Raw genomic sequence first — 26958 nt, forward strand, 5'->3', positions numbered from 1 at the left:
ATGCTCTGATTCCTCTGCTTGGTTGGCAGAGTCTCTGCTGCTAGGACTCGGTGGCCAGAACTATCACTGCAAATGGGCTTGTCCTAGCTCCTCTGGCCTTGGCCATATGACAGTCAGTTCTTCAAGTTAGCACTCAGAGGAACCACTCTCAGCTCAGCTACTTCCAGGGAGCTGGGGCTCCTGTGAATTTAGGGCTGTCCCCGGGTGGCTCCCTTTTCTGCTGGAATGGAGAGTTGTCCAAGGAAATGATTCCTTGGATGCTGCAGCAACTTGGTTTGGCTGTGGGTGAGGTCCGAGTTCACTTGCCAGCCCTCTTACCTCACTGCTTGCCCCCAATCAGAAAACCACTCAGCAAACCCCTTTGTGTCATAAAATATTTTATTGGGGTGGGGGTATCACCACCTTCGCAAGATCGGGGTTGGGGTCCAACGATGTGGGGGACCCAGCTTTGGGAAGAAGCCTGTTAGTTACTCATGCGCCTTGAACCGTGGTGGCCAGCGCTGGGCCTCAGAGCACCCCAAACTCACAAAGCAGGTGTGTGCAGGACTTCAGAGGGCTCGGCAGAGGGAAGTGGGGTGTTTTGGGGTGGGGCAGGTGTGAGTGCACAGGGGCGCCTTTTGGGCTCCCAGCGCTGGACTCTAATTTCCAAAGTTGAATGCATGTGAGCCGGGCTGGCTCAGGGTCTCTGTGTCCTTCTCAGTTTGGCCCCAAGTGTCCGAGCCAAGGTTATAAGACATCAGAAGCAAACAGCCTGGACTCCAGGTGCAGATTTCCACAGGCAGAGGTTCCCTTTGGCAATGGGCCTTCCCCACCAGCCAGCCCATCTGCCCATCAAAGCTCAGTCCTCAGTCCTCGTGGCTCCGGTCACCAGCCTCTCCAGGCACATCCACGGGCTTCTCTGCCTCCTTGGCGCGTTCCTGCTCTGTGAGCTGCTCGCTCGTGGGGATGGAGTTCTTTTTGGGCCGCCCCTTGGGCTTGGTGGGTGACTCCAGCCCCCCACCCTGCAGCACCTGCAATGGGGTGTGGGAAGTGGTCCGCATCCTTGTGAGCTGAGTTTGGACTCCCACCCTGGCGTGCCCAGAGCCCTAGGAAGGGTAAAGGAGACCAGAAGGCCAAGCCAAGGCTACCTCACCCCAAAACAGCAGCCATTTGTTTGAGCATTACTGGGAAAAAGTGACAGGCTGCTGAGCCAAGAAATTCTAAGGGCATAGACAGACAAAGCACATACGTGTCCCAAGGGACATAGAACAGTGGACACCAACACCCAGAGAATTGGGTAGGTTGGGCCTACAGCTTTGATTTTTTTATTTTATGATCTACTTTTTTTTGGGGGGTGCACATCGTCGATGGTGCTCAGTGATCATTCCTGGTAGGCTCAGGAGACAGATTGGGATCAAGCCCAGCTCAGCCTCCTGCAAAGCGAGTTGCCCTACCAGCTGCACTATCTCCCCAGCCTCTGAGATTGTCGCAATTTTTGTTTTTGTTTTTGTTTTTTATTTTTATTTATTTATTTATTTTTTGCCCGTGGCGCTCAGGAGTTACTGATGGCTCTGTGCTCAGAAATCGCTCCTGGCCGGCACAGGGGACCATATGGGATGCCGGGATTCAAACCACCGTCTGTCCTGGATCTGCTGCGTGCAAGGCAAATGCCTTGCCACTGTGCTATGAGACTGCAGCTTTATAAAGAGCAAGGCTATAAGGTCAGGGAAGGGCACACTCACTATTTTCTTCCACTTCATCCTCCGATTCTGGTACCAGGTCTTCACCTGTAACTGGCTCAGGCCCAAGGACTCAGCGAGATCTATTCTGGAAAGAGCAGGGTGCACCCTCAGCTGGGCAAACAGGCCCTTCCCGCCCCCACCCCACCCCCGGGTCTCAGCCTGGCTCTGCGCTACCTGTCCGGAGTGGAGAGGTATTTCTGCTTCTCAAACCGTTTCTCCAGGCCCATCAGCTGGAGCTCCGTGAACACGGTGCGGCTCCGGCGTCCTTTCTTAGCCTTGGTGCCCGGATCTCCCGGGCCTGGCGTCTCCAGCTTCCCTCGCAGCTGAAGCTCCAAAGGCAGGTGTGGGGCACCGGGAACACCAGGCAGCCCCGGTCCTGCGGCCAGCAGCGCGGAACTCAGGCCGGAACAGCTTAGAGGTGCCAGCGGGAACTTAAACACCGCCGCCTGCTCTGCCTTCAACACGGCTGAAAGGAGAAAGCCAGGAGCCTGGTGAGCTCCAACCTGCCCAGAACATTGGACGCAAGAATATCAGCAAACCTGCGCCAGCCCCATAGGGCAAACTTCTTTGAAGTGGTCGTGCAGGGGGCAGGGAGGAAAGGTGTCAGGGGGAGCATCTCCGCCGCTCTGCCTCGGGTGTTTGCAGCGCCCACACGCACCGAGTGTCCCACAAGAAAACAAACACCAAAAAGGGTTAATGAGTTGGGAAGAGGAATGTCCCGCCAACCCGAGGCGAGCATCTGGGTCGGAGACCAAGCGCTCCCGTGGCGTGAGTTAAAATTGCTCTCCCGAGCATTTGCCACGCGGCGGCGGCCGGGTAGTTTGCGGGGAGGGGCCGGCTGCTGCCCGAAGCCTCCAAACCACCCTGTTATTCGGGTACTGTCCTGCCAGGCTCCCCGCTCCAGTCTCTTCGCGGTGGTGGCGATGCTTTCGTTAGTCCTAAAACGAATTCGTCTGCCCGCTTCAAGCGAATGATTAACTACGGTGCAGATAAAAGGGGGAAAAGACTCGGTGGAAAAGTGGCCTCTGAGAGGGGCTTAATACGAACACGCCAGCCTTACGGGTCCACCCTTTGGAGGGTCACCCAGGGACTGGGATTCAGGATCTAGTGGCCCCACCGAGCTGAGAGGGTCAGAGCCGGGGGGGGGTCAAGTGGGGCAAGGAGGAGAATAAGGGCGGGAAGCCCACAGAAGAAGGTGGGGTGTAGGTGGGAAAAGATGGGGGGACGGGCCAAAGAAGGGATGCAGGGCTGCGACGTCGGAGAAGGATTTGAAACCAGCGTGGCCTGAGAAGGGCTCAAGTTCCGAAAACTCCCGGCCAGCTGGAAACGGTAGGGCTAGCGGAACAGAGGCTCACAGTCGCGCCAGGCCAGGGTAGGCCTTGTGGGGTGACAGCGCCACATTCGTCCCTCAGTCGACCACAACCGAGACCCAGGCACCAGAGAGATCAGGTCAGCTTGGGCCTCCAGGGACACAGCCTGTCCCCAGACGTAGGAGTTCTGCGTCCCCGTCTGGGGTCCCCGGTCGGGTCGATCGGGCCAGCTCCACATCACAGGCCCAGACAGGTTCCCGAGGCCGGGTGGCTCTGCCCGTCTCTTGAGCATCAGTCAACCGCTTCTGCACTAGCGACGGGAGCTCGGCCTCGTCCCAGGGCTGGACTGAAGCGGCGGGGGCGCCTTCCACGGCCCGGCCTGCGGGCACGAGCCCGTCTGCTTCGTGCACTGTCCTGAGCCCGGCCACCCGAAACCGCGCCCTCGCCTAAGCGCGTCCAGGAGCGCCCGGGGCCTGCGGGGAGCCCCGATCTAGCTGCGCCCTCGAGGCTGCGCGCCCCACTCCCCCTGCCGCGCCGGAGCTGGGCCCGCACCTACCCAGGTGGCTGTGGAAGGGCCGCGCCGCCAGCAGCGCCTGCACCCCGAACTTGAGCAGCTCGCCTGCTGCAGCAGCGGCGGCGGCGGCGGGCGCCGCGCACTTGGGCCCCGGCGGCTCGGTGAGGATCTCCTCGATCATGAAGCTGCGGTAGCGGTGCGGCCGGTGGTCTGCGCAACCCTCGGGCGGCCCAAAGCGCGCGACCCCCGGCTCCCCGGGCCGCTGCATGGCGGCGCGGCAGCGGCTCGGACGCGGCGGAGGCGGCGGCGGCGGCGGCTCTTCGCGGGGGCCCGCAGGGCTTTAGGCCGGCCCGCAACTCGGGGCGCCGCGCGGGCGCCGGCTCATGCCCCCTCCCCCGCCGGCCGGCCGGGCGGAGGCGCAGGGCGCGGGCGGGGCGCGGGGCTCGGCCGCTCGATCGGACCCAGGACTGCGCCCCCGCCCCACGGCGCCGCGCCTCTAGCCCGGCCACCCCGCGTCACTGCCCCGCCCCGTCCCGCCCGGCCGCCCCGCCCTGGGCCGCCCCCCGCGCCCCCCGGCCGAGCCGGAGGGAGGACCCGAAGAGGAGGGTGGCGGTGGGAGGGGTGCGTGCGCTAGAGGGGCCGGGCGATCTGCGGGCGCGGGGGAGCCGGTGGAGCGCACACCCGGGACGGAGCGCGCCGAGACCGGACCCCGGGAGAAGAGGCACCGGGAAGGTGAGAGGGGCTGGAGAGAGACGGGACGAGACGAGACCAGACGAGACGGCGGGGGCCACCCAAGAGGCGAGACGGTAGGGTAGGTGCCAGGGATGCGCCGCAAGGGAGGGAGGGCGGCGGGCGCGCGCGGCGACGTGCCGGCGGCATGGGCAGGGCAGGGAGAGGGGACCGCGGGGGAGGTTGGCGCTGCGGGCACCGGGAAGGTCAGACTGAGTGAGCCGAGGGGTAGGCCGCTCAGTTCGGTCACCACGGGGACGCCCCTTGCAGCTCCGCTCCAGGACTCTGGCAACTGTGCAAAGGCAGGCGAAAGCGTCACGCGCAGAGCCGCGGCCGCACTTGTGTTTCCCGCCTCAGTTTACCAGGCAGCGTCTGCCTCCTTTCCTCCGGATGCGCTAAAGAAAACTCAGCCTTAGCCCAGAGTGCTGGCGTACTCCCCCTGCGGCATGGGCTAGACGCGCGCGTCTATTTAGAAAACGGGGATCCGGGGACTGGACGGGCTGAACGTCTGTCTGTCCTGGCACTGGGGCGCACAGGAAAACCGGGACTGGGCTGGCAAGAGTAAAGGTCCGCGGGGGCTAGTGGGAACCCGCGGATCCACGAAAGCTTGACCTGACTTCTCTACTGAGAGAGGTTGCGCCTTTCCAAGTCCCCCTCTCCTCACCTAGAAGCCAGGAAAACCGAACTCTCCACAGTCGCCCTTGGGCTAACCACAGCATCTGTCTGGGGATCCTATCTGTTCCAAAGAGATGCTTACATTTGGGGATTGCATGAGGGTCTTGCACCAGAAAGACGCCCCCAGAGTCTCTTGAGGAGGAGCCCCCCCTCCCCCGTTTATCGGAGGAGAGAGTGGAGTGTTGGTGGTACTGGAAGAATGTTCCTGGCAGGTTAAGTGGGTCCTGCCCTGCCTTTGCCCTTCACTCTAGGGTCCCTGGCCTGGACTGGATGGTCGCTCCCTCTGCTTCCTGTGGGAACACTTCCGGAGGCCTGAGTGTTCACCATTGCGAAATGGAAACATAGGGTTCCTTCTCCAAAGGGGCAAAGAGAATGGTCTTGGAGCCCAGATTTGAGTGATCCTGGATGTCAGATATTCGGCACTGGAAACCGTGGTGGCTTCCAGGCTCTGCAGACCCCAGTGATCCTTTGGGAGTGGGAGGTGCAGAGCCACTGTGAGTGGAGGTCCACAGGGAGTGTGTCCCTCTCAGTGAGATTGGAACCAATTATTTATCCTAATGGTGACACCCCCCTACACCAGGCTGGAAAGAAACAGAAATGTCAGTTTCCCCTGGAGTCCAGGACCACTCCAGCCGTGGGCACAGAAAACTACCTACTCTATCAGATACAGAAACTGTGATTTGTCAAATAGTGAACCCCGGGCAGGGAACCCAGGACACTGGTGGGGTTCTGTGGCTCCCCATCTGTGTCAGTACTGTTCCCTTTCCTTAGTCACCCCCTATCAGGCACCTCCAGCATTCTGCTTTACAGCTTTCCCCCACTACCCTCACCCATCTTCATCTCTTACTTGCTGCCCCCCCCCAGCTGCCAAACTCACACCCCCCCCATTGCATATGCAGCTCTGAGAATTCCAGTTCCAAAAGATGGAGTTCAGCCCTCCTCCAGACTTCAGGCATTCACACCGGTGGTCCTCACCAAAGGAATTTGCCCCCCAGGAGATTTCTGGGTCAGGTCTAACTGTGGGGAGTTGTTTTCTAGAGAGAGCCTTGATTCTCAGAAGTGGGAAGTGAGGAAACCAATGTGGTCCAGCCTACACCCAGCCAAAACTTTTTTTTTTTTTAATTTGGCAGGGGAGGGCCACACCTGGTGTTGCTCAGGCATCCTGATGCTCAGCATTCAGGAATCACTCCTGGCAGTGCTCAGATATCCATATGGGATATTGGGGATGGAACCCTCGTCAGCTGCTCACAACGCAAAGATCCTTCCCATTGTGCTATTTCTCCAGGATAATTTATCCAACAGAGAGGCCTAGGCTGCAGATGCCAACCCGATAAGGGAGTTTGAGAGACCCTGTTGTATCCCGAATTTAGGCGCCTCATGCTGGTACAAAACAAATACCCAGCCTGGGCCAGGTACCACCTCGGTCGGCGGTCTCTGTCACCTCCCTTGCGGGGTACATCTGTGATGCATCCTCCTCTGTACTGGATTTCCACAGCAAATCCGAAGATAAACCCCTTTTAGACGAAAAACTCAAGGTCAACAAAACGGCTTCCGCCTTTCCAGAGAGCAGGCGGCATCCATGGTGTATGGAGACCAGGGGTCCGTTTGATCGCTTGGGAATGCCGAGGAGTAGTGCCACCCCACCCTACCCCAGTCTGGAGAACACACACAGTTGTGGGTGCGGCGTCCCCATGGCCCCTGCCCTTGGGTGCTGCGACCCGAACAGATTTCAGTGACCGAGGAAGGCCCAGATGGAGTGTCTGCTTTCGGAAGCTGATCGAGAGACTTCAGCTCCCGGCTGGCTGGTCGGCGAGGGGCTCCAGGCAGCGGGAGGCCAGCGTGGGGCCCTTTTTCTCCGCCGCGCTCCCGCACTCCATCGCCACTTTGGAAATGGTGGCGGGTGCTAGGATTGCGCCCCACCCGGACTAGGTCCCATCAGCCCGGATGCACAGCTTTCACAGGTACCCCCGAGGTGGATCTCTGCAGACGGGTGCTAGGGGTGCGCCCCACCCGGACTAGGCCCCCTCAGCCCTGATGGATCTCTGCAGCCGCTGCGCGTTCCCGGAACAGAGGAAGGATGAGTATGGATGAGTACGGCGGGGGGTAGGCACGGGCTAAATCTAGGGCGGGAACCCCAAATTATCGAGGACCTGAAGAGTCTGGGGCCCTTTACCCTACTGTTTAACCCTCTCTCTGTTTTCGGGAGACCGATCCCTCCCTCCACTAACGAAATCGGGATCTGTCCTGAAGTTGGGTCTTCCGCACCCGCCCGCGCGCCTCGCTGACTTTTGCCCAGCTACTCTCCGACGTCGGATGGATCCAGAACCCGAGCGCAACGGGATCCCGAGCCCGCTTCCAGAGCGTGGTCACTCATCACGACGCGCGCCCCGTTCGCCTCTGCCGACTTCGGGAAAGCCTCGTTCGTGCGGTCCCTCTCCTGAAGTTGCGATTGCGCCCGCGCGCGCTCTGCAGCTCCGAGCGCGTCAGTCCAGAGCCTGCGACATCCGCCCTGTCCTCGGGGTGCCTGTCGGGGCTCAGGGATCAGCCACCCGCTCCCACCACCGAAACTCGGTCGCCTTGGCGGCGCGCATCCACGGGAGAAGTATGCGTGTCTTTGGCGCTTTCCCTTACAAAGGTCTCCAAGTCAAGCGATTTTCCTTTATGGCTGTTCTCAAGCTCCGGACACACACACACACACACACACACACACACACACACACACACACACACACCTGGAACGATTACTTTGTTTTTGTTTTGTACCTTTTTGGGGGGTGGGGTTATTGGATCACACACGGCAGTGCTCGGTGGTTACTCCTGGCTCTGCGCTCAGAAATCGCTCCTGGCAGACTCGGGGGGCCATATGAGATGCCGGCATTCGAACCTAACCACCTTCCGTCCAAGATCGGACGCATTGCAAGGCTAACGCCCTAATGCTGTGCTATCTTTCAGGCCCTGGTTTTGTACCTTTTGTAATGCATAGTTTTCTTTAGAAATGTGGCACGTTTAGCTGCCATTTCAGGTAAGTGGATTTACCCAGCGGTTTCGAATGCTGGATATCTGGGTCCCAGCGCGATCCCGCAATCTCGGTTCTTTTTTTTTTTTTTTTTTTTTGGTTTTTGGGCCACACCCGGCGGTGCTCAGAGGTTACTCCTGGCTGTCTGCTCAGAAATAGCTCCTGGCAGGCACGAGGGACCATATGGGACACCGGGATTCGAACCAACCACCTTAGGTCCTGGATCGACTGCTTGCAAGGCTAGCACCGCTGTGCTATCTCTCGGGGCCCACAATCTCGGTTCTATTCATACCCTTCTATACCGCCGCTGCCTCCCGGTCGAGCAGCGACCTGGGATCCAAGTCCAGGGGCAAAGATCTCAGTGCCTGAAAAGATAACGGCATGTGGGGCCCCGCTCGGCGGGGAGACTTCGGTGTCCTCTCCAAGGCGCTTACGAGCCCTTCTATTCGAGAAGCTCGTTTTTTTGTCCGGGCCGCGGAGGAGGGAAACGCGGGTCCACCCCTGCCTGCGCTTCTCTAAGTCAGGTGGAACCGCACCTGCTTTGTAAGCACCGAGTCCTGGGCGAAATCGGCAGCGGACCGCCCAGCGCTATCCCGCAGGTGCCACGGTGCCAAGCTGGAGGACAGAAGAGACCACCTGGTAGCAGCTGGGCCCCACCCTGACTAGAGCACGCCGGAAGTGGTCAGTACTGGCCTTACTCTCTTTTCCCCTTCTTTCCATCTTTAGTTTTTCTACTTTTCTCCTGTTCCCTCTATTATTAGTAATAGTAATAATTATTATTATTATTATTATATTTTAAATATTTTTCTGTTTATTTTCAGGCCACACCTGGCAATACTCAGAACTTACTCCTGGCTCTGCACTCAGGTATCATATTACACCTGGCGAGCTTGGGGGACCATATAGAATTCGAACCCTATGAGGATTGAATTTAAGTCAGCTCTGTACAAGGCACCCTACCTGCTGTACACTCACTCCACTACTTCTGCGTCTCACTATCTTTCTTGTGCTCTTCTTTCATGACTCTCCTGTCTCTTTGGACCCTGATTCAGAAAGCAGTGAACAATGGATCAGAGGAGCTGGTGCCAAGAGCTTGAATGTGTGACTAGACCATTTAGGACGGCTTCACTAGGCCATATACTCTTCCCTGAGGACACTGCCCAGGTAGACAGAGTCAGATGAGCTTAACAACTCCAGGATTTTCCAGGAGAAGCAAAACTGCCTCCTTCTAGCAGAGTCTTCTGTTCTCTTCCTGGGCACCTGGAATTTTCTCACCTCTCTTCCGAAAAGAGGGAAGAAGAGATAGGACACAGTCTTTTCCTCATGTGCCAAGTCTGTACCTATCTCTGGTCCTTAGGTTTCATTCAGGTAAACCTTGCTACTCTGGGCAAGATCAGTGGGCAGCAACTTGGTTCCTGTCCACAGTACTGGGCCACTGCTTTACCCTACCTTATGGGGTCTTCTGCTCCAGTCAGTGTCTCCCTCCCTGTGATCTGAACCTGCTCAGAGACTTGTCACAGAATGCCCAGGTGGGGCCAGAGCAGTACTACAGCAGGGAAAGCACTTACTTGTCTTGCATACGACTGACTCAGGTTCAATCCCCATACCACATATTGTTCCTGGAGCCTCACTAGGAGTAATCCCTGAGAGCAGAGCCAGGAGTAAGCCCTGAGCACTCGCAGGTGTGGCTCCAAAGTAATAAGAGGAAGTAGCATGAATGATTCCTTACCAATTTTAACCTCCTAGAATAGATCATGGACTGCGAACCTTTGTGCTGGCTCTCCAGGTGATGCAAGCCACCCCAGTAGATTGGGTCTGCTCTGAGGAGTGAAGTGTCTGCAAACCGTTGTGAGTGAGCTTTGCTGTGTTCTGAGCAATCCTTATTAGTACACACTATAACTTGCAATTTCTATCATTTTCAAGTCATGCAGTAATGTGTTGATTTATTTCAACCACTTAAAAGTGTCCAAATGATTCTCGGTTTATAGTCCACACAATCAACTCTGAATCATAATAGAATGACCTGCCTCTTTTTTGTTGAGAGTCATTTAGTTCTTGTAATTGCTACAAATATGTATTATCCACAACAGAAATAGTACATATCTCAAGGGAAACTTTTTTTTTTTTTTGGATCAGACCTAGCAGCACTTGGGATAGTTACTCCTAGCTCTGTGCTCAGAAATTTCTCCTGGCAGGCTCCGGGGACCATATGGGATGCCAGAATCGAATGCCCTCCGCACTGTGCTATCACTCCGCCCAAAAAGGAATTTTATCAAAACTATGTTGTTTATTAATTAGTTTTCAGGTCACACACAATGATGCTCGGCTAACTCCTGGCTCTGTACTCAGGAATTACTCCCGGTGGTGCATGGGGAATCATATGAGATGCTGAGGATCAAACCCAGATCATCCTTGTGCAAGGCAAACATCCTACCACACTGTACTAGTGCTTGGCCCATCAAAACTATTTTACTAAAAATTTTCTCCCAGGTACTATCCCTGGGCACCTCTTTCCTACCCCACACTCTCAATCCCACAAAAGTTCCCATTTGTTTCACAGTATCAGGGATCTTAGAAATAGATATCATCTGGTTCATTTCCTAATCTTATGTTTGAATTCTAAACAATAAAAAAAATAGGCCTGACACTAATATTTATGCACATTGGGCTGAATGCATTTAACTTGTCATTGCACTGATTCTTGCAATAGTCTTTGTAATAGAGATTATTCAGCCCCACTATCTGCTTTTCGTTCGTTGTTGATTCCTGGTGGCTGGTGGCAGGGCAGTCAGACTTTGGGGGGGTTAACACATTTTGAAGACCAGGATAAACGTTTTCGGAGTTCCTGTGCCACTGTGTATCTATCCAGCAGCTCCAAAAGGGCCACGGCCACCGCTTGCTCGTGTGAGTATTCCCTCTGGGACCCATCCTTTCCCATCTTCACTCAATTCCATTTAAATCCTCTCCAGCTGTTGAAATGTGATGGCCCAGGATGGGGGGCGGAGGTGGCCTTGCCTTTCTGGGAGTTTCCCAAGCCCTGAGCCTTTGCAAGCCTTTGCAGCTGCCAAGCATCTTGCAAGGAATGGGCTAAGAGAAAGACTATGACAGCAAAAAAACAGCGATTATAAATGTGTTAGTTATTCAAAATGTTTCCAGGAAACCTCACTCAGGCCGAGCCCCAGCCCCCACCCCGACTGCATCTCCGTGGTTCTTCCGCCCTCTGCTGGTTGAATTGAGTCTTAACGGCTCTCTCTGAATTGATCTCTTAAGGAAAAACACACAGAAATGTCACCATGGAGAAACGCCTCTGGATACTGGACACCGGACACCGGGAAGGAAGCAGGTGTCACTTCATGAGCAGATGACACGAAGCAGACACTGGGCCTTGAAGGGTGCGGAGTTTCAGGACACAGACGCTGTGAGCTTTTGGCCTCTAGAAGGGGTGACTGGGGTGCTAATGCATCTTTAAGGGGTGATGATGCCCCCTGTTGGACTTCTGTTGCATTTCGGGTCACTACACTGGTGCAATCAGGGAGCTGGAGGACACACTGCACTAAGGCCAGGCACAGAAAAGGAACTAAAAGGAACTTAGAGCACTCAGAAAATGCCGGCTGTGAGACTGAGTACCCAAGTGTTTGTACAGAACACGAGTGCTGACACTGCACATAGCACAAGAATTCATACATCATATGTGTACTCAAACTGCACATGATGTTCACATAGCCTGAGTGTCTCCACTGTGCTCTGTATTCCATATAGTACATGTGTGTTCATTTTGCACATGAGCGTTCACGGTACAGATAAGTATGCATGCAACACTCCCTCCCTCCATTTCCCTCCCTTCTTGTCCCTCCTCCCTTTCTTCGATCCTTCCTTTTTCCTTCCTTCCTTCCTTTCGTTTTTCTTTCTTCCTTTTTCTTTCCTTCTTTCCCCTTTCTTTTCCTTTCCTTTTCCCTCTATCCTTGTTTCTTTTTCCTTTTCTTGCCTCCCTTTTCCTTTTCTTTCTCTTTCCACTTTCTTTCTTTCTCTTTCCTTCATTTATTTCTTTCTCCTTTCCTTTCTTTCTCTTTTTCTTTCTTTGTGCTACTTCTCTGTCCTTGGTCTATCTTTCCCATGAGGACACTGACGTTTGAAGGCTTTACAAAAATTTCCATCACCACTAGAAAGAGTATAGTTAGAATTTAAACCCTCAGTTTCATAATCCAGAAGCAGCCAGTGTAGTAGGAGTGTGGGCCCAATGGTAGAGGTGAAGACCATCCACATGAATACCCAACCAGAGGTGCCTGCTAGGAACTGGCACTGTGACTACAGGAGGTTCTGAGTATTTCTTGACCTAAGGGTCAGCAACAGTCATTCAAAATCAGCTGGCAAGTGTCTGTGTCTGTGTGTGTGGAGAGAGAGTATAGCTGTGACTGACCCAGGTTTGATCCTTGGCAAGCTCCACTTGGAGTAATTGCTGTATGCAGGTATAGGAATAATCCTGAGCACTGTCAGGTGTGGCCCTCATACAAAAACTAAAAGTCTGGGGCCAATAGTACAGCAGGTGAGACACCTGCCTTGTATATGGTCAACTCAGGTTTGCTTCCCCATCCCCCATATATTTCCCAAGCCTTCCAAGGAGTGATCCTTAAATAAAGAACCAGTAGTAAGCCACAAGTATTGCTGGCCCCCCAAACCAACAAAAATAAGTTGGGGTGGGAGTGGGGGAGCTAAAGAGATAGTACAACAGGTAGGACACTTAACTTGCATGTGGTTCACTCAGGTTCAATCCCTGGCACTTATATGGTCCCCAAAGCACTGCCAGCAGTGTTATCTAAGCATAGAGTTAGAAGTAATCCCTGAGTACCACTGGGTTGCCCCTCCAGAAAAGATCCCTCGAAATAAAAGCCCAGAATCAATCCAGAAAGAGAAGCCTTTCCAAACCTTGGACTGTCATCTGGGTTCCCTAGAGCTATACCTTGAGAGATAGAACAAAGAGCTCTACACAGACCCAAAGCTGCTCTGAGTCTGTGCCACCTCTTATTGCAAATTGATATTCATCTTACTTTCTGTCAACCAGCGCACAAGAAAATACTCTCTGTATGAAAAAAAAATACAAAGTCTCAAATTATCTTCATAAGTTTTTAACCATAAGTACCTGGCATTAAACCAAATACATGCAGACACATGAAAAGATAATTTAGAAAATATTAAAAGAAAAAAGTAAGTCTGAAGACAGACTCCAAAAGATCCAGATACTGGGATTATCAGACATGCACTTTAGAGTAATCAGGTTTCATATTTCCTATCTTCAATATATCCTCAAGTAAGGAAATGGAGCATTTACCAGATAACTATGCACCATTAAAAACAATCAAGTGGAAATTCTAGAATTGAAAAACGACAACAATTAAAGTTAAAAACAAAATGCATGACTTCCTCTGTGAAGGATTCAATGCTATGAGAGTTGCTCTCTGTCCTTTAAAATATTTGAAACTTGGATAAAATATCTAAAATAACTGTTCAAATATTGGATGAAAAAATAGGCAGTAGAAGATTGAAAGACTGAAAGAAAATAAGAGACAAACATGAGTTCCAGCATCACCCCTAACATAGTGACCAGAGTTGATATCCATGGAGCAAGCTGACACAGGAACACAGAATGGGAAAATCAGTGATACCCAGAGGCTGGCTATTATGAAGGTGAGAAATTCAAGAGTGAGTAGAAAAGAGGTGAGATTATGGAGAGAGTTCCAAAAATCTGTGGGGGTGGGAGGTCCTCAGGGGCTCTTTGTGAGTTCTTGTCTGTATGTGGAAGGAAACTCTAACACAAGAAAGAAATCCCTGCAGGAAGTAGACACATAATTCCTGGGCTGTAGACAGAAGTGAGATTGAACTCCAAAATTAGAGCTGTTAAAAAAAATTCCCCATAGGACTTAATGTCAAACAAAAAAGTTTTGAATTGATCCACTATTAACGACTGCTGTGGAAACAAAATGTGATGCTCTTTTAAATTCTGTAACTGTCCAGGGCTGTACTACTTGGTTAGGTTTACAATAGACCCAGCATGCAGAGAAAGTAAAAAAAAAGTGTGACCCACAACTAGAGAAAAAACAATCAATAAAAACCAACAGGGGCCGGTGAGGTGGAATGTTCAAAACATTTCAAGAATTAAAAAAGCCTGGTACTAGGAAGAGATACTGTCTTGTCAAGAAGAGAAAGTACAGGTTAATTCTTGTGAGTTTCACATATTCTGTATAGACTATATTATAGAATATAATATATAATATTATAATATATAGAATATAACACTTTTTAGCATCACTTCTGATTGAAGGGCCGGTTTCCAAGATATGGAAGCTCATGCCCTTAGGACTGACTGGCATTACCTGTAATCTGATGTATAATGTTCTACATTAATATATATACTATTTGGGGGCCGGAGCAGTGGTGCAAGCAGTAAGGCATTTGCCTTGCATGTGCTAACCTAGGACAGACCGGGGTTCTCTCCCCTGGTGTCCTATATGGTCCCCCAAGCCAGGAGCAATTTCTGAGTGCATAGCCAGGAATAACCCCTGAGTGTTACCGGGTGTGGCCCAAAAAAGACCAAAAAATTAATATATTATTTTATTTGTTTGTTTTTGTTTTGGGCCACACTCAGTGGTGCTTAGGGGTTACTCCTTGCTCTGTGCTCAGAAATGACTGCTGCAAGGCTTGGGGAACTAGATGGGGTGCTGGGAATTGAACCCGGGTCTGTCCTGGGTCTGCACATGCAAGGCAAATGCCCTACTGCTGTGCTATCACTCCAGCCCCAAAATAGTATATTATATTATTGTAGATCATTATACATCTGTACCCGCCTCCGCTTCTGCCCTTTAATGGGAGAGATTTCCGGCCAGCAGCTTTCTCTCAACCAGGACAGAAGGTGGAAGGCGAATACAAATAATTCGCAAGTGTTAAGCTCTTTTGTGAACACCTAAAAAATTAAGCTGTAGAAGTTAATAAAGCGCTCAAGCTGAGTTCCTGTCAAGAGGTTTATTGAGGGAGCAAGCAGAGTTTTTATGCCCTGCTTCAGTGGGAGGAGCAAAAACATAGGATTGAAACTTAAACCAATCAGATTTGTACAGGTACAATGATTTTAACCAATGGGAGCAGACACATTTTGATGGCGGGAAGGATAAGGAGAAACCTGGCAGGATGGGGGGAGGGGAAGCAAATCCTTAATAGATCTTACAGTGTAAACCTTACAAAAACCTATCTATAATTGCGTGTATGAGAGCAGTTACAAAAACAGGTTCCATGGAAAGATTTAAGGAATCTAGTTAAGCCAGATTCTCTGTGGTGAGCTAAATTTATTTGCAGGGTTCTTTTGGCTCAGGGCTATGCAAACTTATGGCTTGAATCAGGCAGCGGTGAAAAATCCATTGAATATGTGGGTGTACGGTCGCCCACATACATCAGATTACAGGTAATGCCCGTCAGTCCTAATGGCATGAGCTTCCATATCTTTGAAATTGGTCCTTCAATCAGAAGTGATGCTGAAAAGAGTGTTATAAGGGTAAATAAAGTGTTCCATGAGTTTATGAGTTGTGGCATCATTCACAAATTTTTGTGGCAAAAATGTCCCATCTCCAGTCGCATATGATGATTCTTACTACTAGGGAGATAATATGATAACATGCACCACCAGAAATCAGAGTCTTGAACTTTAGTCTACCACCTTTTCTCTGGGGGGAGGTTGACAAAAACTAAAGCCCCCATTTTGTGGATCAGGAAACTTCCCACAGAGAGGAGAGTAGCAGCAGGATTAGGGCCTGCAACAGGCAGTGTTCTGTGGCCAGTGGCTCCCTCATGATAGGCTGATGCAAAGTAGTGGATTCCATCCAGTCTTCTTGTGCTGTAGGTTAAACTCCATGTTTTCTGTGGAAGTAGAACCATTAATGGACTTGCCCTTGCTTTATGTGGCACACCATATTTGGTATACTAGAAATCCTCTGTGTGTACACAGAGCAGTACAATTCTTTATGAAGAATAAAGAGGGGTAATCTAAAGTGGATCTGGAGTGTCCACATATGGTAATGTTTCAGGTATACTGAGGTCCCAAAGAATCTCAGTTATGACTGTTTCCCAACAAAAATTCACAGACTCTGTGTATATTCCTCAAATATCAGATAAACTCACTTATCTGTAGTATATAGAATAGTAGAACAAGGGAAAGTAAAGCATCAAAGGAAGGATGTCTAGCTTACCTGGAACCTGAAATGTAAGGCTGAGGATGAACTGAGTGATAGTACAATAGGTAGGGCATGTTCCTTGCATTTGACTGAAGCAAGTTCAATCCCCAGCATTCCAGATGGTCCCCCCAAGCCTTGGCAGGAGTTATCTCTGAGATTTGGGCCAGAAATAAGCCCTGAGCACTTCCTGGTGAGTCCCCTTAAATAAATATACCCCCCCAAACCCACTTGGTTTCATCATCCTGAAAATCTATGGGCATTTCTTTTTTTCTGGTGTACAACCACATTGGTGTGTGACCACAGGTTTTGGGAAACAATTTTGTAGGATGTACATGTGAATATAGGGCACTAGTATGGTCTTCTCAAGGGAATTCCACCTGGTGCATACTCAGAGACTTCAGAGTCCATGAGGTGACAAGGGTGTTGCTGGCTTCAAAGACTGGTCCTTCCAGAATGGAGACTCAGGTCAAGATTTTGGCCACCAGTCCTAGAGTCTTTAGTGGGCATGTGCATCTACTTCCTTCCAGGAAACACATATTTCTCAGTGTCTTTGGGATTTTCCTGTGTAGCACAGAAGGGGTGAATGCACAGAGGCCAAAAGGCTAATCATGCATCTCTCTCCCAAAGCATCCTTCACACCCTTCAAGAAAAGTACCAACATCTTTAAGTATAAGCCACTGCTTCTTCAACCCCAAAAAGAGGAATGGAGAGATGGTGTCTTGCTGCCAACCATTATCTGGTCTCTAGCACATGCTACTCTAAGTACCTCCAGAAGCGAGTCTTGAGCACAGAGCCAGGTGTAGCCCCTTTAGTATAACTCCCCACCCCTACCAAAACAAAAACAAAAATTGCTAAGTCCACATTTCAGACAACAAACCAGGTGAGCTTTTTGAGCCAAAGTCAGTCACATTTAAAATCCAGATTTAAATGAACTAAGTTCATGGTTCTGTTCTTGTCTCTGGTTCAACACGTGTGATTCCATCTCCACATGTTCCCTTTTTTAAAAATCTTTATTTAAGCACCATGATTACAAGCATGATTATAGTTGGGTTTCAGTCAAAAACAGAACACCCCCCTTCACCAGTGCAACATTCCCACCACCAAAGCCACCCTCTCTCCTCCTCCACTTCTGCCTGTATTTGAGACAGGCATTCTACTTCTCTCATTCTTTAACATTGTCATGTTAGTTGTTAGTGTAGTTATTTCCCTAACAGCATTCACCCCTCTTTGTGGTGAGCTTCATATTGTGAGTCTGTCCTTTTGGTTCTTCTGGTCCTTAATTATTGTCTCTCGGCCTTATTACAATAACGTCTTTAATTTTTCTTAAAACCCATAGATGAGTGAGACTATTCTGTGTCTCTCTCCCTCTGACTTATTTCACTCAGCATAATGGATTCCATGTACATCTATATATAGAAAAATTTCATGACTTTATCTCTCCTGACAGCTGTATAATATTCCATTTGTATATGTACCACAATTTCTTTAGCCATTCATCTGTTGAAGGGCATCTTGATTGTTTCCAGAGTCTGGCTATTGTAAATGAATATAGGTGTGAGGAAGGGATTTTTTAATGGTATTTTTCTGTTCCTAGGGTATATCCCTAGGAGTGATATAGCTGGATTGCATGGGAGCTCAATTTTCAGTTTTCTGAAAAATCAGAAAACTTTATGTTTTCCATAAACTTTATGTTTTCCATAAAGGCTGGACTAGATGGCATTTCCACCAGCAGTGAATAAGAATTCTTTTCTTCCCACATTCCTGTGAGCACTGATTGTTCTTGTTCTTTGTGATGCGTGCCAGTCTCTGTGGTATGAGATGGCATCTCATAGTCGTTTTGATTTGCATCTCCCTAATGATTAGTGATGTGAAGCATTTTTATGTGTTTTTGCCATTTGTATTTCTTCTTTGAGAAATTGTCTGTTCATTTCTTCTCCCCATTTCTTGATGGGGTTAGATGTTTTTTTCTTATTAAGTTCTGTCAGTACCTTGCATATTTTTTGATATTAGCCCCTTATATGATAGGTATCGAGTGAAAAATATCTCCTATTCTGTGGGTGGCTTTTGTATCTTAGACACTATTTCCTTTGAGGTGCAGCAGCTTCTCAGCTTAATATATTCCCATATCTTTATTCTTTGGAATAACAAATTATGAAGATGTGATTTGGTGAATTAACTATAAAGAGGTAAAGAGAATCCTAGAGGATTTGGCTGGATAAACAAACTGCCTCAAAGAAAATAATGGGGGGGTCGGAGAGATAGCACAGTGGTAGGGCATTTGCCTTGCACACAGAAGGATGGTGGTTCAAAACCTGGCATCCCATATGGTCCCCTGAGCCTGCCAGGAGGGATTTCTGAGCATAGAGCCAGGAGTAACCACTGAGCGCCGCCGGGTGTAACCCCAAAAAAATTTTTTTTAAACAATTAAAAAAAATAAAATAATGGATCTTGTGACATCTATTTCCTAAAAGACATACAGAGAAGGATGAAATCGAAAGATTCTTTATCCACTAACCATGGGGCTTACTGTCCATGAGATTGTGAATTTTGACCCACTACAGGAGAGCACAGATTATGCTGGCACCTAAAGAGAGCTGTTTGAGGGCAGCAAGGAGCCACGTGAGCTTATTTCCTCTCTGGCAGCACTTAGATTCTGGTGTACAGCAATTCATATAGGGGAGCTGCAGCCTCTTGGCTACCAGGTCTGTCTTTTATTTTTTCCAGGTCTGTCTTTATGTATCTTTTCTTTTATTCATATCAATGGTCAACACACATTTTCTAACCGTTTGTATTTTTTCTAATTTTTTTAAAATTATATCACTGTGAGATAGTTACAAAGTTGTTCATGATTGAATTTCAGTCATACAATGTCCAACATCTTTCACCAGTCAACATTTCCAGCCACCAACGTTTCCAGTTTCCCTCCCAACATCGTTCTCCTCGGTCTCTTCCTTTTTTCCTTTTAGATGCTGTGGTGGTTTGCAATATTGTTGCTGAAGGATTATCATGAATATTGCTTTACCTCTTTTCAGCACCTACTTCTTGTTTTGTTTTGGTTTTTGGTTTTTGGGTCACACCCGGCAGTGCTCAGGGGTTACTCCTGGCTGTCTGCTCAGAAATAGCTCCTGGCAGGCACAGGGGACCATATAGGACACCGGGATTCGAACCAAACACCTTTGGTCCTGGATCGGCTGCTTGCAAGGCAAACGCCGCTGTCAGCACCTACTTCTTGTCCAGAGCAATCATTTCCAACTAGCATGGTCATGGTGGTTCCCTCTGCCCTAACTGTACTCCCTGCTCTTAATGGCAAGCTTCTTATGAACTAGTCCTCCCATCAGGCCTGTCTTGGGCAGCAAGTGTCAAGGGACATACATTCAGCCAGGGCACCACTGGGTATTCCTGAAGGTGCAGAAGAAACACACGCACACGCAAGCACGCACATATGTACACGTACACACATACACATGCAAGCACGCGCACATACACGCCCAAAGCTCTAGGTATCGAGAGGCCCTTCTTCCACCTTGCCCTTTTACTGCCATCTTCTGGAAGTAGGTGCTATTGCGTTCCTTGCCTGGAAGATAAGCTGATAGAATGCAAAGCTCACCACAGAGTCAGTCCATCCCCACAAAGAGGTGCTCTTGGAGTGCTCAGGGGGAATATCTGGAGCTCAAAGATAGTACCATGAGCTGGCACATGTCCCCATAGAGAAATAGCACCTTTTTGTCTAGTCAGTGGAAAATCACACTCAGCCATAAAAATAAAATAATGAACTGCACTCGTCTTCGCTTCTGCCCTTTAATGGGAAAGATATCCGGCCAGCAGCTTTCTCTCAACCAGGACAGAAGATAGAAGGCGAATACAAATAATTCGCAAGTGTTAAGCTATTTTGTGAACACCTAGAAAATTAAGCCATAGAAGTTAATAATAAAAAGCTCAAGCTGAATTCCTGTCAAGAGGTTTATTGAGGGAGCAAGCAAAGTTTTTATACCCTGCTTCAGTGGGAGGAGCAAAAACATAGGATTGAAACTTAAACCAATCAGATTTGTACAGGTACAACGATTTTAACCAATGGGAGCAGACACATTTTGATGGCGGGAAGGATAAGGAGAAACCTGGCAGGATGGGGAGAGGGGAAGCAAATCCTTAATAAATCTTACAGTTTAAACCTTACAAAAAACCTTACAAAAACCTATCTATAATTGCGTGTATGAGAGCAGTTACAAAAAACAGGTTCCATGGAAAGATTAAGGAATCTAGTTAAGCCAGATTCTCTGTGGTGAGCTAAATTTATTTGCAGGGTTCTTTTGGCTCAGGGCTATGCAAACTTATGGCTTGAATCAGGCAGCGGTGAAAAATCCATTGAATATGTGGGTGTACGGTCGCCCACAATGAACTTCTAACACCTACACAGCACTGTTTCATCACAAAGACTTTTTACTGAGCAAAAGCAGTCAGATAAAAAAAAATGGGTACATACCATGTGACTCTGATATTAGAATAGTCTCTTACAGGAAATCTGGCCATTGTCTGAGGGTCTGTTGAGGAAGATACAATACAAACTATGGAAAGGAACTTTATGGTCTGATGGGAATGCTCTTTTGATTGTCGTGGTAGTAAAAGTTTTTTAAAAAAAAACTCTTAGAGCTCTATATTAAAATTAATAATATTATTTGTCTAAATTACGTCACAATAAAACTCAATGTAATAAGTTAGTGGAAAACTATGGCCTCAATAAAAGTTCCAAAAAAACTCAATAAGAGTTCAAGCTTCAGAGGCTAGAAAGATATTACAGTGGGCTAAGTGCTTACCTTGCATGCAGCCAACCAGGATACAATCCCCAGCATGCCATATGGCATATACAGAGATCCACCATGAGTTATTTCTAAGCCCAGAGTAAAAAATAAACCCTGAGCACTGCCAGATCTGGTCCCCAAACAAACAGATAAGCAGAACAGTTTTTCTCCTCTACCCCTGTTATGAAAACTTAAATAAAACCTGCTTTTCTCCTCTTCCCATTGCTTATGATACAGTTTTGGTTATGATTCATTTCTACGTTAGGGGTCACAGAATTTCTAGGTAGCTTTTAACTGATCAAAACATGAAGAATGAGCTAGAGCTTGTGATCATACATAATAGGAATTGAGACTCCATGTTTTTTTGGAGGGGGGTGAACATGAAAGCATCACCTCAATATTCACAGACACACACACACACACACACACACACACACACTTAGTGATGGCTCTAGTTTTCTAGGAAAACATGGTGCATTTGCTATTTTTTGTTGTGCATGAGTTTAAAAACAACATGCACTGGCACTGATGCCTATGGCAATCACCACAAGTAATAACCATCCTGGCTGCATAATATACTTAATATAATATATTATAAATATACATATATAAATTTTATAAATATTTTCTAATATTTTAAATATAAAATACATATTATACACAATAGCCTGTTTATTATGTACTTTCTACGGCAGGATCCCATATCTGACATGTGACTTGATTTGCCTAGCAGTTAGATGGGAGGAATTGGCAGGAGATCAGAAGTGGGGAGACACGAGGCGGAAGCGATAGCACGGAGCAGTAAGGCGTCTCCCTTGCTGACGCTAACTTAGGACGGACCGTAGTTCGATCTTCTGGCGTCCCATGTGGTCCCCCAAGCCAGGAGCGATTTCTGAGCGCTTAGCCAGGAGTAACCCCTGAGCATCACCGGCTGTGGCCCCACAAAAAAAAAAAAAAACACACACACACACACACACACACACACAAAAAGGAGGAGGGAGACAGGAGCTTTCTATTCTTACTCTGACAGCTCGCTGCAGCTTGGGTGTAGGTTTCCAACTGTGCCCATCACCCCAGATCCCAGAGGTAGCAGAGTCCCATCCACACACAGGTGGGGTTACCCAAGGACAGTGTATCCCGGTCACCATTCCTTCCTCATTGCTCTTTTAGTCCTTCTCATCGATGTATAACCAATTCACTTTGTAAATTCTCTGTCTAAATACAGAGGTTGATTTCTCTCTCTCTCTCTCTCTCTCTCTCTCTCTCTCTCTCTCTCTCTCTCTCTCTCTCTTTTTTTTGGTTTTTCACGGCACACCCAATTGATGCTCAGGGGTTACTCCTGGCTAAGCGCTCAGAAATTGCCCCTGGCTTGGGGGGACCATATGGGACGCCGGGGGATCGAACCGCGGTCCGTTCCGTGGCTAGCGCTTGCAAGGCAGACACCTTACCTCTAGTGCCACCTCGCCGGCCCCTGATTTCTCTTTTCTTTTTTTTTTTTAATTTTTTTTTTATTTTTGGTTTTTGGGCCACACCCGGCGGTGCTCAGGGGTTACACCTGGCTGTCTGCTCAGAAATAGCTCCTGGCAGGCACGGGGGACCATATGGGACACCGGGATTCGAACCAACCACCTTAGGTCCTGGATTGGCTGCTTGCAAGGCAAACACCGCTGTGCTATCTCTCTGGGCCCTGATTTCTCTTTTCTTAGTTGGCCTGTGACTAATAAATAACCTATGGTTATTTTGGGTCCCGTCTCCGAGTCCAACCAAAAACCAGAACATTCAAGTGTGGAAGTAGAATTTGAAATATGTATATGTATATGTATAAAGTTAGGAAAAGGCATGTTTAGAATATAGTAATTAAGGCCTAGCAATAACTTGTAATGCTTAAGCCAGACTCCTGTTCAAGTCACACTTTTACTGAACTCTTGCTAAAGTTCTGATACTTATCCAACCCCCCTATCATAAGATGTGTGATGTGCCAATAGTATATTTCTGATATAGGATGGTTCTCCCTTATCATAAGATATCTGATGTACCAACAAAATATTCCTGACACAGATGGTCCCACCCCAATCATCCTAACATCAAACATCTGGCAGGATGGGCAACCTACGTCAGAATGTGCAATAACGAAGTTGCTTCACAGTCCCCTCACCCCCACCCCCGGAACCCTGAGCCATATTAGGAGAAGAAAGCTAAATTGAACTCTTGATTGGACATTGCCTAGCCCCCTGCCCTATAAGCCTAAACCCTATAGCCCAAATCCTATAAAATCTTTCTTTGCTGTTTGGGGCTTCAGTCCTCTGTCTGTTGGCAGATTGCAGCCCTGGCTAGTCAGTCAATAAACCTGCCCTTGCTAATTGCATTCTTGGAGTTGTCGTAGTCTCTAATTGAGTGGCAGACCAGAATGGACTCTTTCACAAGATGCAATCAAGCAAAGAATAATTTTTTTTGTTTTTTGTTTTTCTGGCCACACCCATTTGATGCTCAGGGGTTACTCCTGGCTAAGCGCTCAGAAATTGCCCCTGGCTTGGGGGCAACCATATGGGACACCGGGGATCGAACCTCGGTCCTTCCTTAGCTAGCGCTTGCAAGGCAGACACCTTACCTCTAGCTCCACCTCGCCAGCCCCTCAAAGAACAATTTATTGAGAGCCACAGACCAGCATGCTGGGGTCAACCAAGTACAGTTAGTGACCCTGGCCCAACTTACATTCTTATTTCTCTTCCCAGTTTAGATAATTTTCAAATGGGCTAGGTGACCATTGTGGGGATTACATTACATACATTACAACATTGCTTTTAGAGTGCTAGATGATTGGTGAAAAGAGAAACTATACCTAATAATGACTTTATGGCAGTTGCAAGCAGGATATAATTTTTGTTGTTGTTTTTGTTTTTTGGGCCACACCCAGTGACGCTCAGAGGTTACTCCTAGTTATGCTCTCAGAAATTGCTCCTGGCTTGGGGGACTATATGGGAACCCCTGGGGCTCCAACCAAGGTCTGTCCTAGGCTAGCTCGGGCAAGGCAGATACCTTACCGCTTACTCCACAGCTCCAGCCCCTGCAAGCAGGATATAAACAGGATGTTGGTCTGGGAGTAATATGGCAAGCTTGTGGCACTTGTAGTATTTCCAGGAACTTGTTTCATTTATAGTAAGAGGCCTACTGTAGCTTCTAAAGCCTTTCCTGGCTACGATTTGGTCATTTCAGTTTCAGGGCCAGAGCAATAGTACAGCCTTGCATGACCAACCCGGGTTCAATCCATCAGGACAGCATGTCAGAACTTTTCTTTTCTTTTTTTAAGATATAGGGAATTTTTAATTAAATTGGCATAATTAAGAACAAAAAGATTTAAAGGTCACTGTCATCCTGTTTTTTTCCTTTACAAAGTTAATGAATACAACCTAAAACAGTCTTCCTATTCTAGGAGACAGTGATTTCCCTTAATCTTTAGGTATATTAACCTAGCCAGTTATAGAAAACTATTCTCCCACAGGTATATAAATGGCAATCCCCATCTCTTGGAATGTAACCAATTAAGTTCAATCATATCATTAGAAGGAGCAAAGTGATTTGCACTTGCTGACCTGGAATTATCAAAATTTAAAAAGCTGTTAAGTCATTTAAACACAAGCCAATCTTATTTAAATCAGGGCGGTCCAACAAAAAATACGTTATACCAGCTACTCATGATCTGAATTCTGATGAATGAAATGGAATTAAATATGGTTCACATTAAAAAGTCATGAGACATTTTTGTAATAAATAAGGTGGTGCTAACTATTACTCATTAGTAGCTTTTTTGAGGTAAGCTATCAACTCTTCCCTCTCGGTCTTCTTATTTTTATTTTATTTTTTTATTTTTGGTTTTTGGGCCACACCCGGCAGTGCTCAGGGGTTACTCCTGGCTGTCTGCTCAGAAATAACTCCTGGCAGGCACGGGGGACCATATGGGACACCGGGATTCGAACCAACCACCTGTGGTCCTGGATCGGCTGCTTGCAAGGCAAACGTCACTGTGCTATCTCTCCAGGCCCCCTCTCGGTCTTCTTAATGCCAGTGAAGATCATTTTTGTTCCATTTTGGGGTTCTCCAAATACTCCATCAGTGTGTTCTCTCCCCAGGTGCCTGACCATCTTTTACCCAAACAGATCATGGAGATTTGGCTTGTGCTTGCCTCCTTTCTCCACGTAGCACTGAGCACACTTCAGGACAAAAATCTTTTTGCCCTTCTCAATATCACTCATCTTAGAATCTGAACTCACTCACTGTCGTCACACAGGAGCAAAAGAGACCAGCTCACAAGTCCGCCGTCCTGCTCTTTTTCAGAACTTTTCTTTTGACTCAGCCTTCCTGTATATAATCCTTGGACTAACATTTATATTTATTTTTTATTTGTCTTAGTTTTGGAGCCAAACCTGTCAGTGATCAGAAATTACTCTGGCTCTGCACCAGGGTTACTCCTGATTGTGCCAGTAGACCATAGCATCAGGGATTGAACCCTGGTTGGCCACATATAAGGTAAGTGCTATACCCACTGTACTACCTCTCCCATCCCCAAGACTAACATATTTAGAATCTCTATATACATATTGTTCTAGTTCTGGTAACTAGAAAGGAGTAAACTTTTCCAACTTTAGTATAAACTATGTTCTTTGGTTACATTAATCTCCTATTCAGGCAAGTCTAACTCTGGTCAAGGCTTGAGAAAACAATGAGGATTGTTGGCTGAATGTTTGGATGAGCATGGAAATGACTAGAAGGGCATTGCAAGGACTTCAGTCATAGGTCTTCTCATGCCCAATCAGCTGAGTGTCAGTACAAAGCCTGTCCCAGAGAGCACTGTGACATGCACGTGCTCCATTGTTTGTACTGGATCATCATTGAGTGGTCAACATTGCACCATCAGTTCACCTGCCCTAAATGCTTTCTGAAATATAATGAGGGATCTTGATGCTCTCTGGTATAACAAAGGTGCAGGAGCACATGGAAATAGTAAGATAATCACCACATGTAAGCCCGAATGCATTCAAACATGGGATGCCAAAGCAGATTCTGACTTCCATCACAGATCTACAATTAGACTGTGCAAGAGGTGAGGTCACAAAACTTGTATATGTTTTTTTGTTTTGTTTTGTTTTGGGAACACACCCAGAAGTCTCAGGGGATAGTCTTGGCTCTGTCTGTACTCAGGAATCATTCCTAGCTGCCTTGGGATGCCAGTATTGAACATGAGTTGACTACATGCAAGGCAAATACCTTACCTGCTGTACTAACTCTCTGGCCCCAAAACTGTCATTTTTACCACATTTTTAGCACATGAGTCTGATACAGCAGGTTCTCAGATAAACAAAAGCCCATGAGTTTGAGAATTTAAGTGAAGAAAACACTGGGCATAGCTGGGAGTGGAAGCCAATATGATAGAACAGCAGCTGAGAAACCAGAGACAGAAGGGGGAGCCCAGGTCGCTTTTACCAAGGGGTTCAGCAGGAGAGGACAACACTGAGGTTTCATGGAAGGAAGGACGATGATTGTTAGACACATTTTTGCAGTGTGAGGGGCAGAAGCTAGAGGAAAAAGCCAAAGGTATCAGAGAGAGGGAAAAAGTTAGAAGGTGAGGGTGACTCCAAAGAGTGCTCCCAACACCCAGATGACTCAGCAACAGCCTGCTTGCAGGGCAGATCGTTCTGCATTTAATGGTATGCTGAAACTTGAGGATGGTCCACATCAGCCTGACATCGATGAAAGAAATGCACAGAATCCAGAGTCTTTAAATATAAGAATCTGATACCAACAATAGCTAAAGTGTGAAAAAGTTTCACTAGGACCACGGAGAATGACTCGGGTTGGACGAACTGGTATGTCTGGAACCCAGAATCGGTCTTATGCCAATAAACTTCTGGGGTGAGGCCTTTTTATAATCAGGTCAAGGATTTTTTTCCATTTTCCCCATTTTTCTGGACCTATGCAAACAACAGCGA

The 26958-nt window shown here is 48.2% G+C and overlaps 2 protein-coding genes across 2 annotated transcripts in view; one reads left to right on the forward strand and one right to left on the reverse strand.

Annotated features, from left to right (window-relative positions):
• Positions 1 to 845: 845 nt before the first annotated feature.
• Positions 846 to 3813, reverse strand: BARX1 (BARX homeobox 1). The gene is made up of 4 exons (XM_049770142.1): positions 3588 to 3813; positions 1896 to 2187; positions 1722 to 1806; positions 846 to 1010 (listed from the first exon to the last, which is right to left on the reverse strand). Exons 1-4 carry the CDS (start codon positions 3811 to 3813, stop codon positions 846 to 848), a joined length of 768 nt encoding a protein of 255 aa, XP_049626099.1.
• Positions 3814 to 5525: 1712 nt separating this feature from the next.
• Positions 5526 to 26958, forward strand: part of OSBPL1A (oxysterol binding protein like 1A) — a 455856-nt gene continuing 434423 nt past the window's right edge. Inside the window, exon 1 of the mRNA XM_049770017.1 lies at positions 5526 to 5531. The gene's annotated coding sequence lies outside the window, so the exon portion shown is untranslated. The remainder of the gene's footprint in view (positions 5532 to 26958) is intronic.

This window comes from Suncus etruscus, chromosome 3 (genome assembly GCF_024139225.1).
Source record: "Suncus etruscus isolate mSunEtr1 chromosome 3, mSunEtr1.pri.cur, whole genome shotgun sequence".
Taxonomy (NCBI): Eukaryota; Metazoa; Chordata; class Mammalia; order Eulipotyphla; family Soricidae; genus Suncus; species Suncus etruscus.

Coding starts and splice junctions, on each gene's coding strand:
- BARX1 (XM_049770142.1), bottom strand. CDS start 3,813: ATGCAGCGGCCCGGGGAGCCGGGGGTCGCGCGCTTTGGGCCGCCCGAG. Junction 1,807..1,895: donor TACCTCTCCACTCCGGACAG/GTAGCGCAGAGC, acceptor TGCTCTTTCCAG/AATAGATCTCGCTGAGTCCT. Junction 1,011..1,721: donor GGATGAAGTGGAAGAAAATA/GTGAGTGTGCCC, acceptor ACCCCATTGCAG/GTGCTGCAGGGTGGGGGGCT.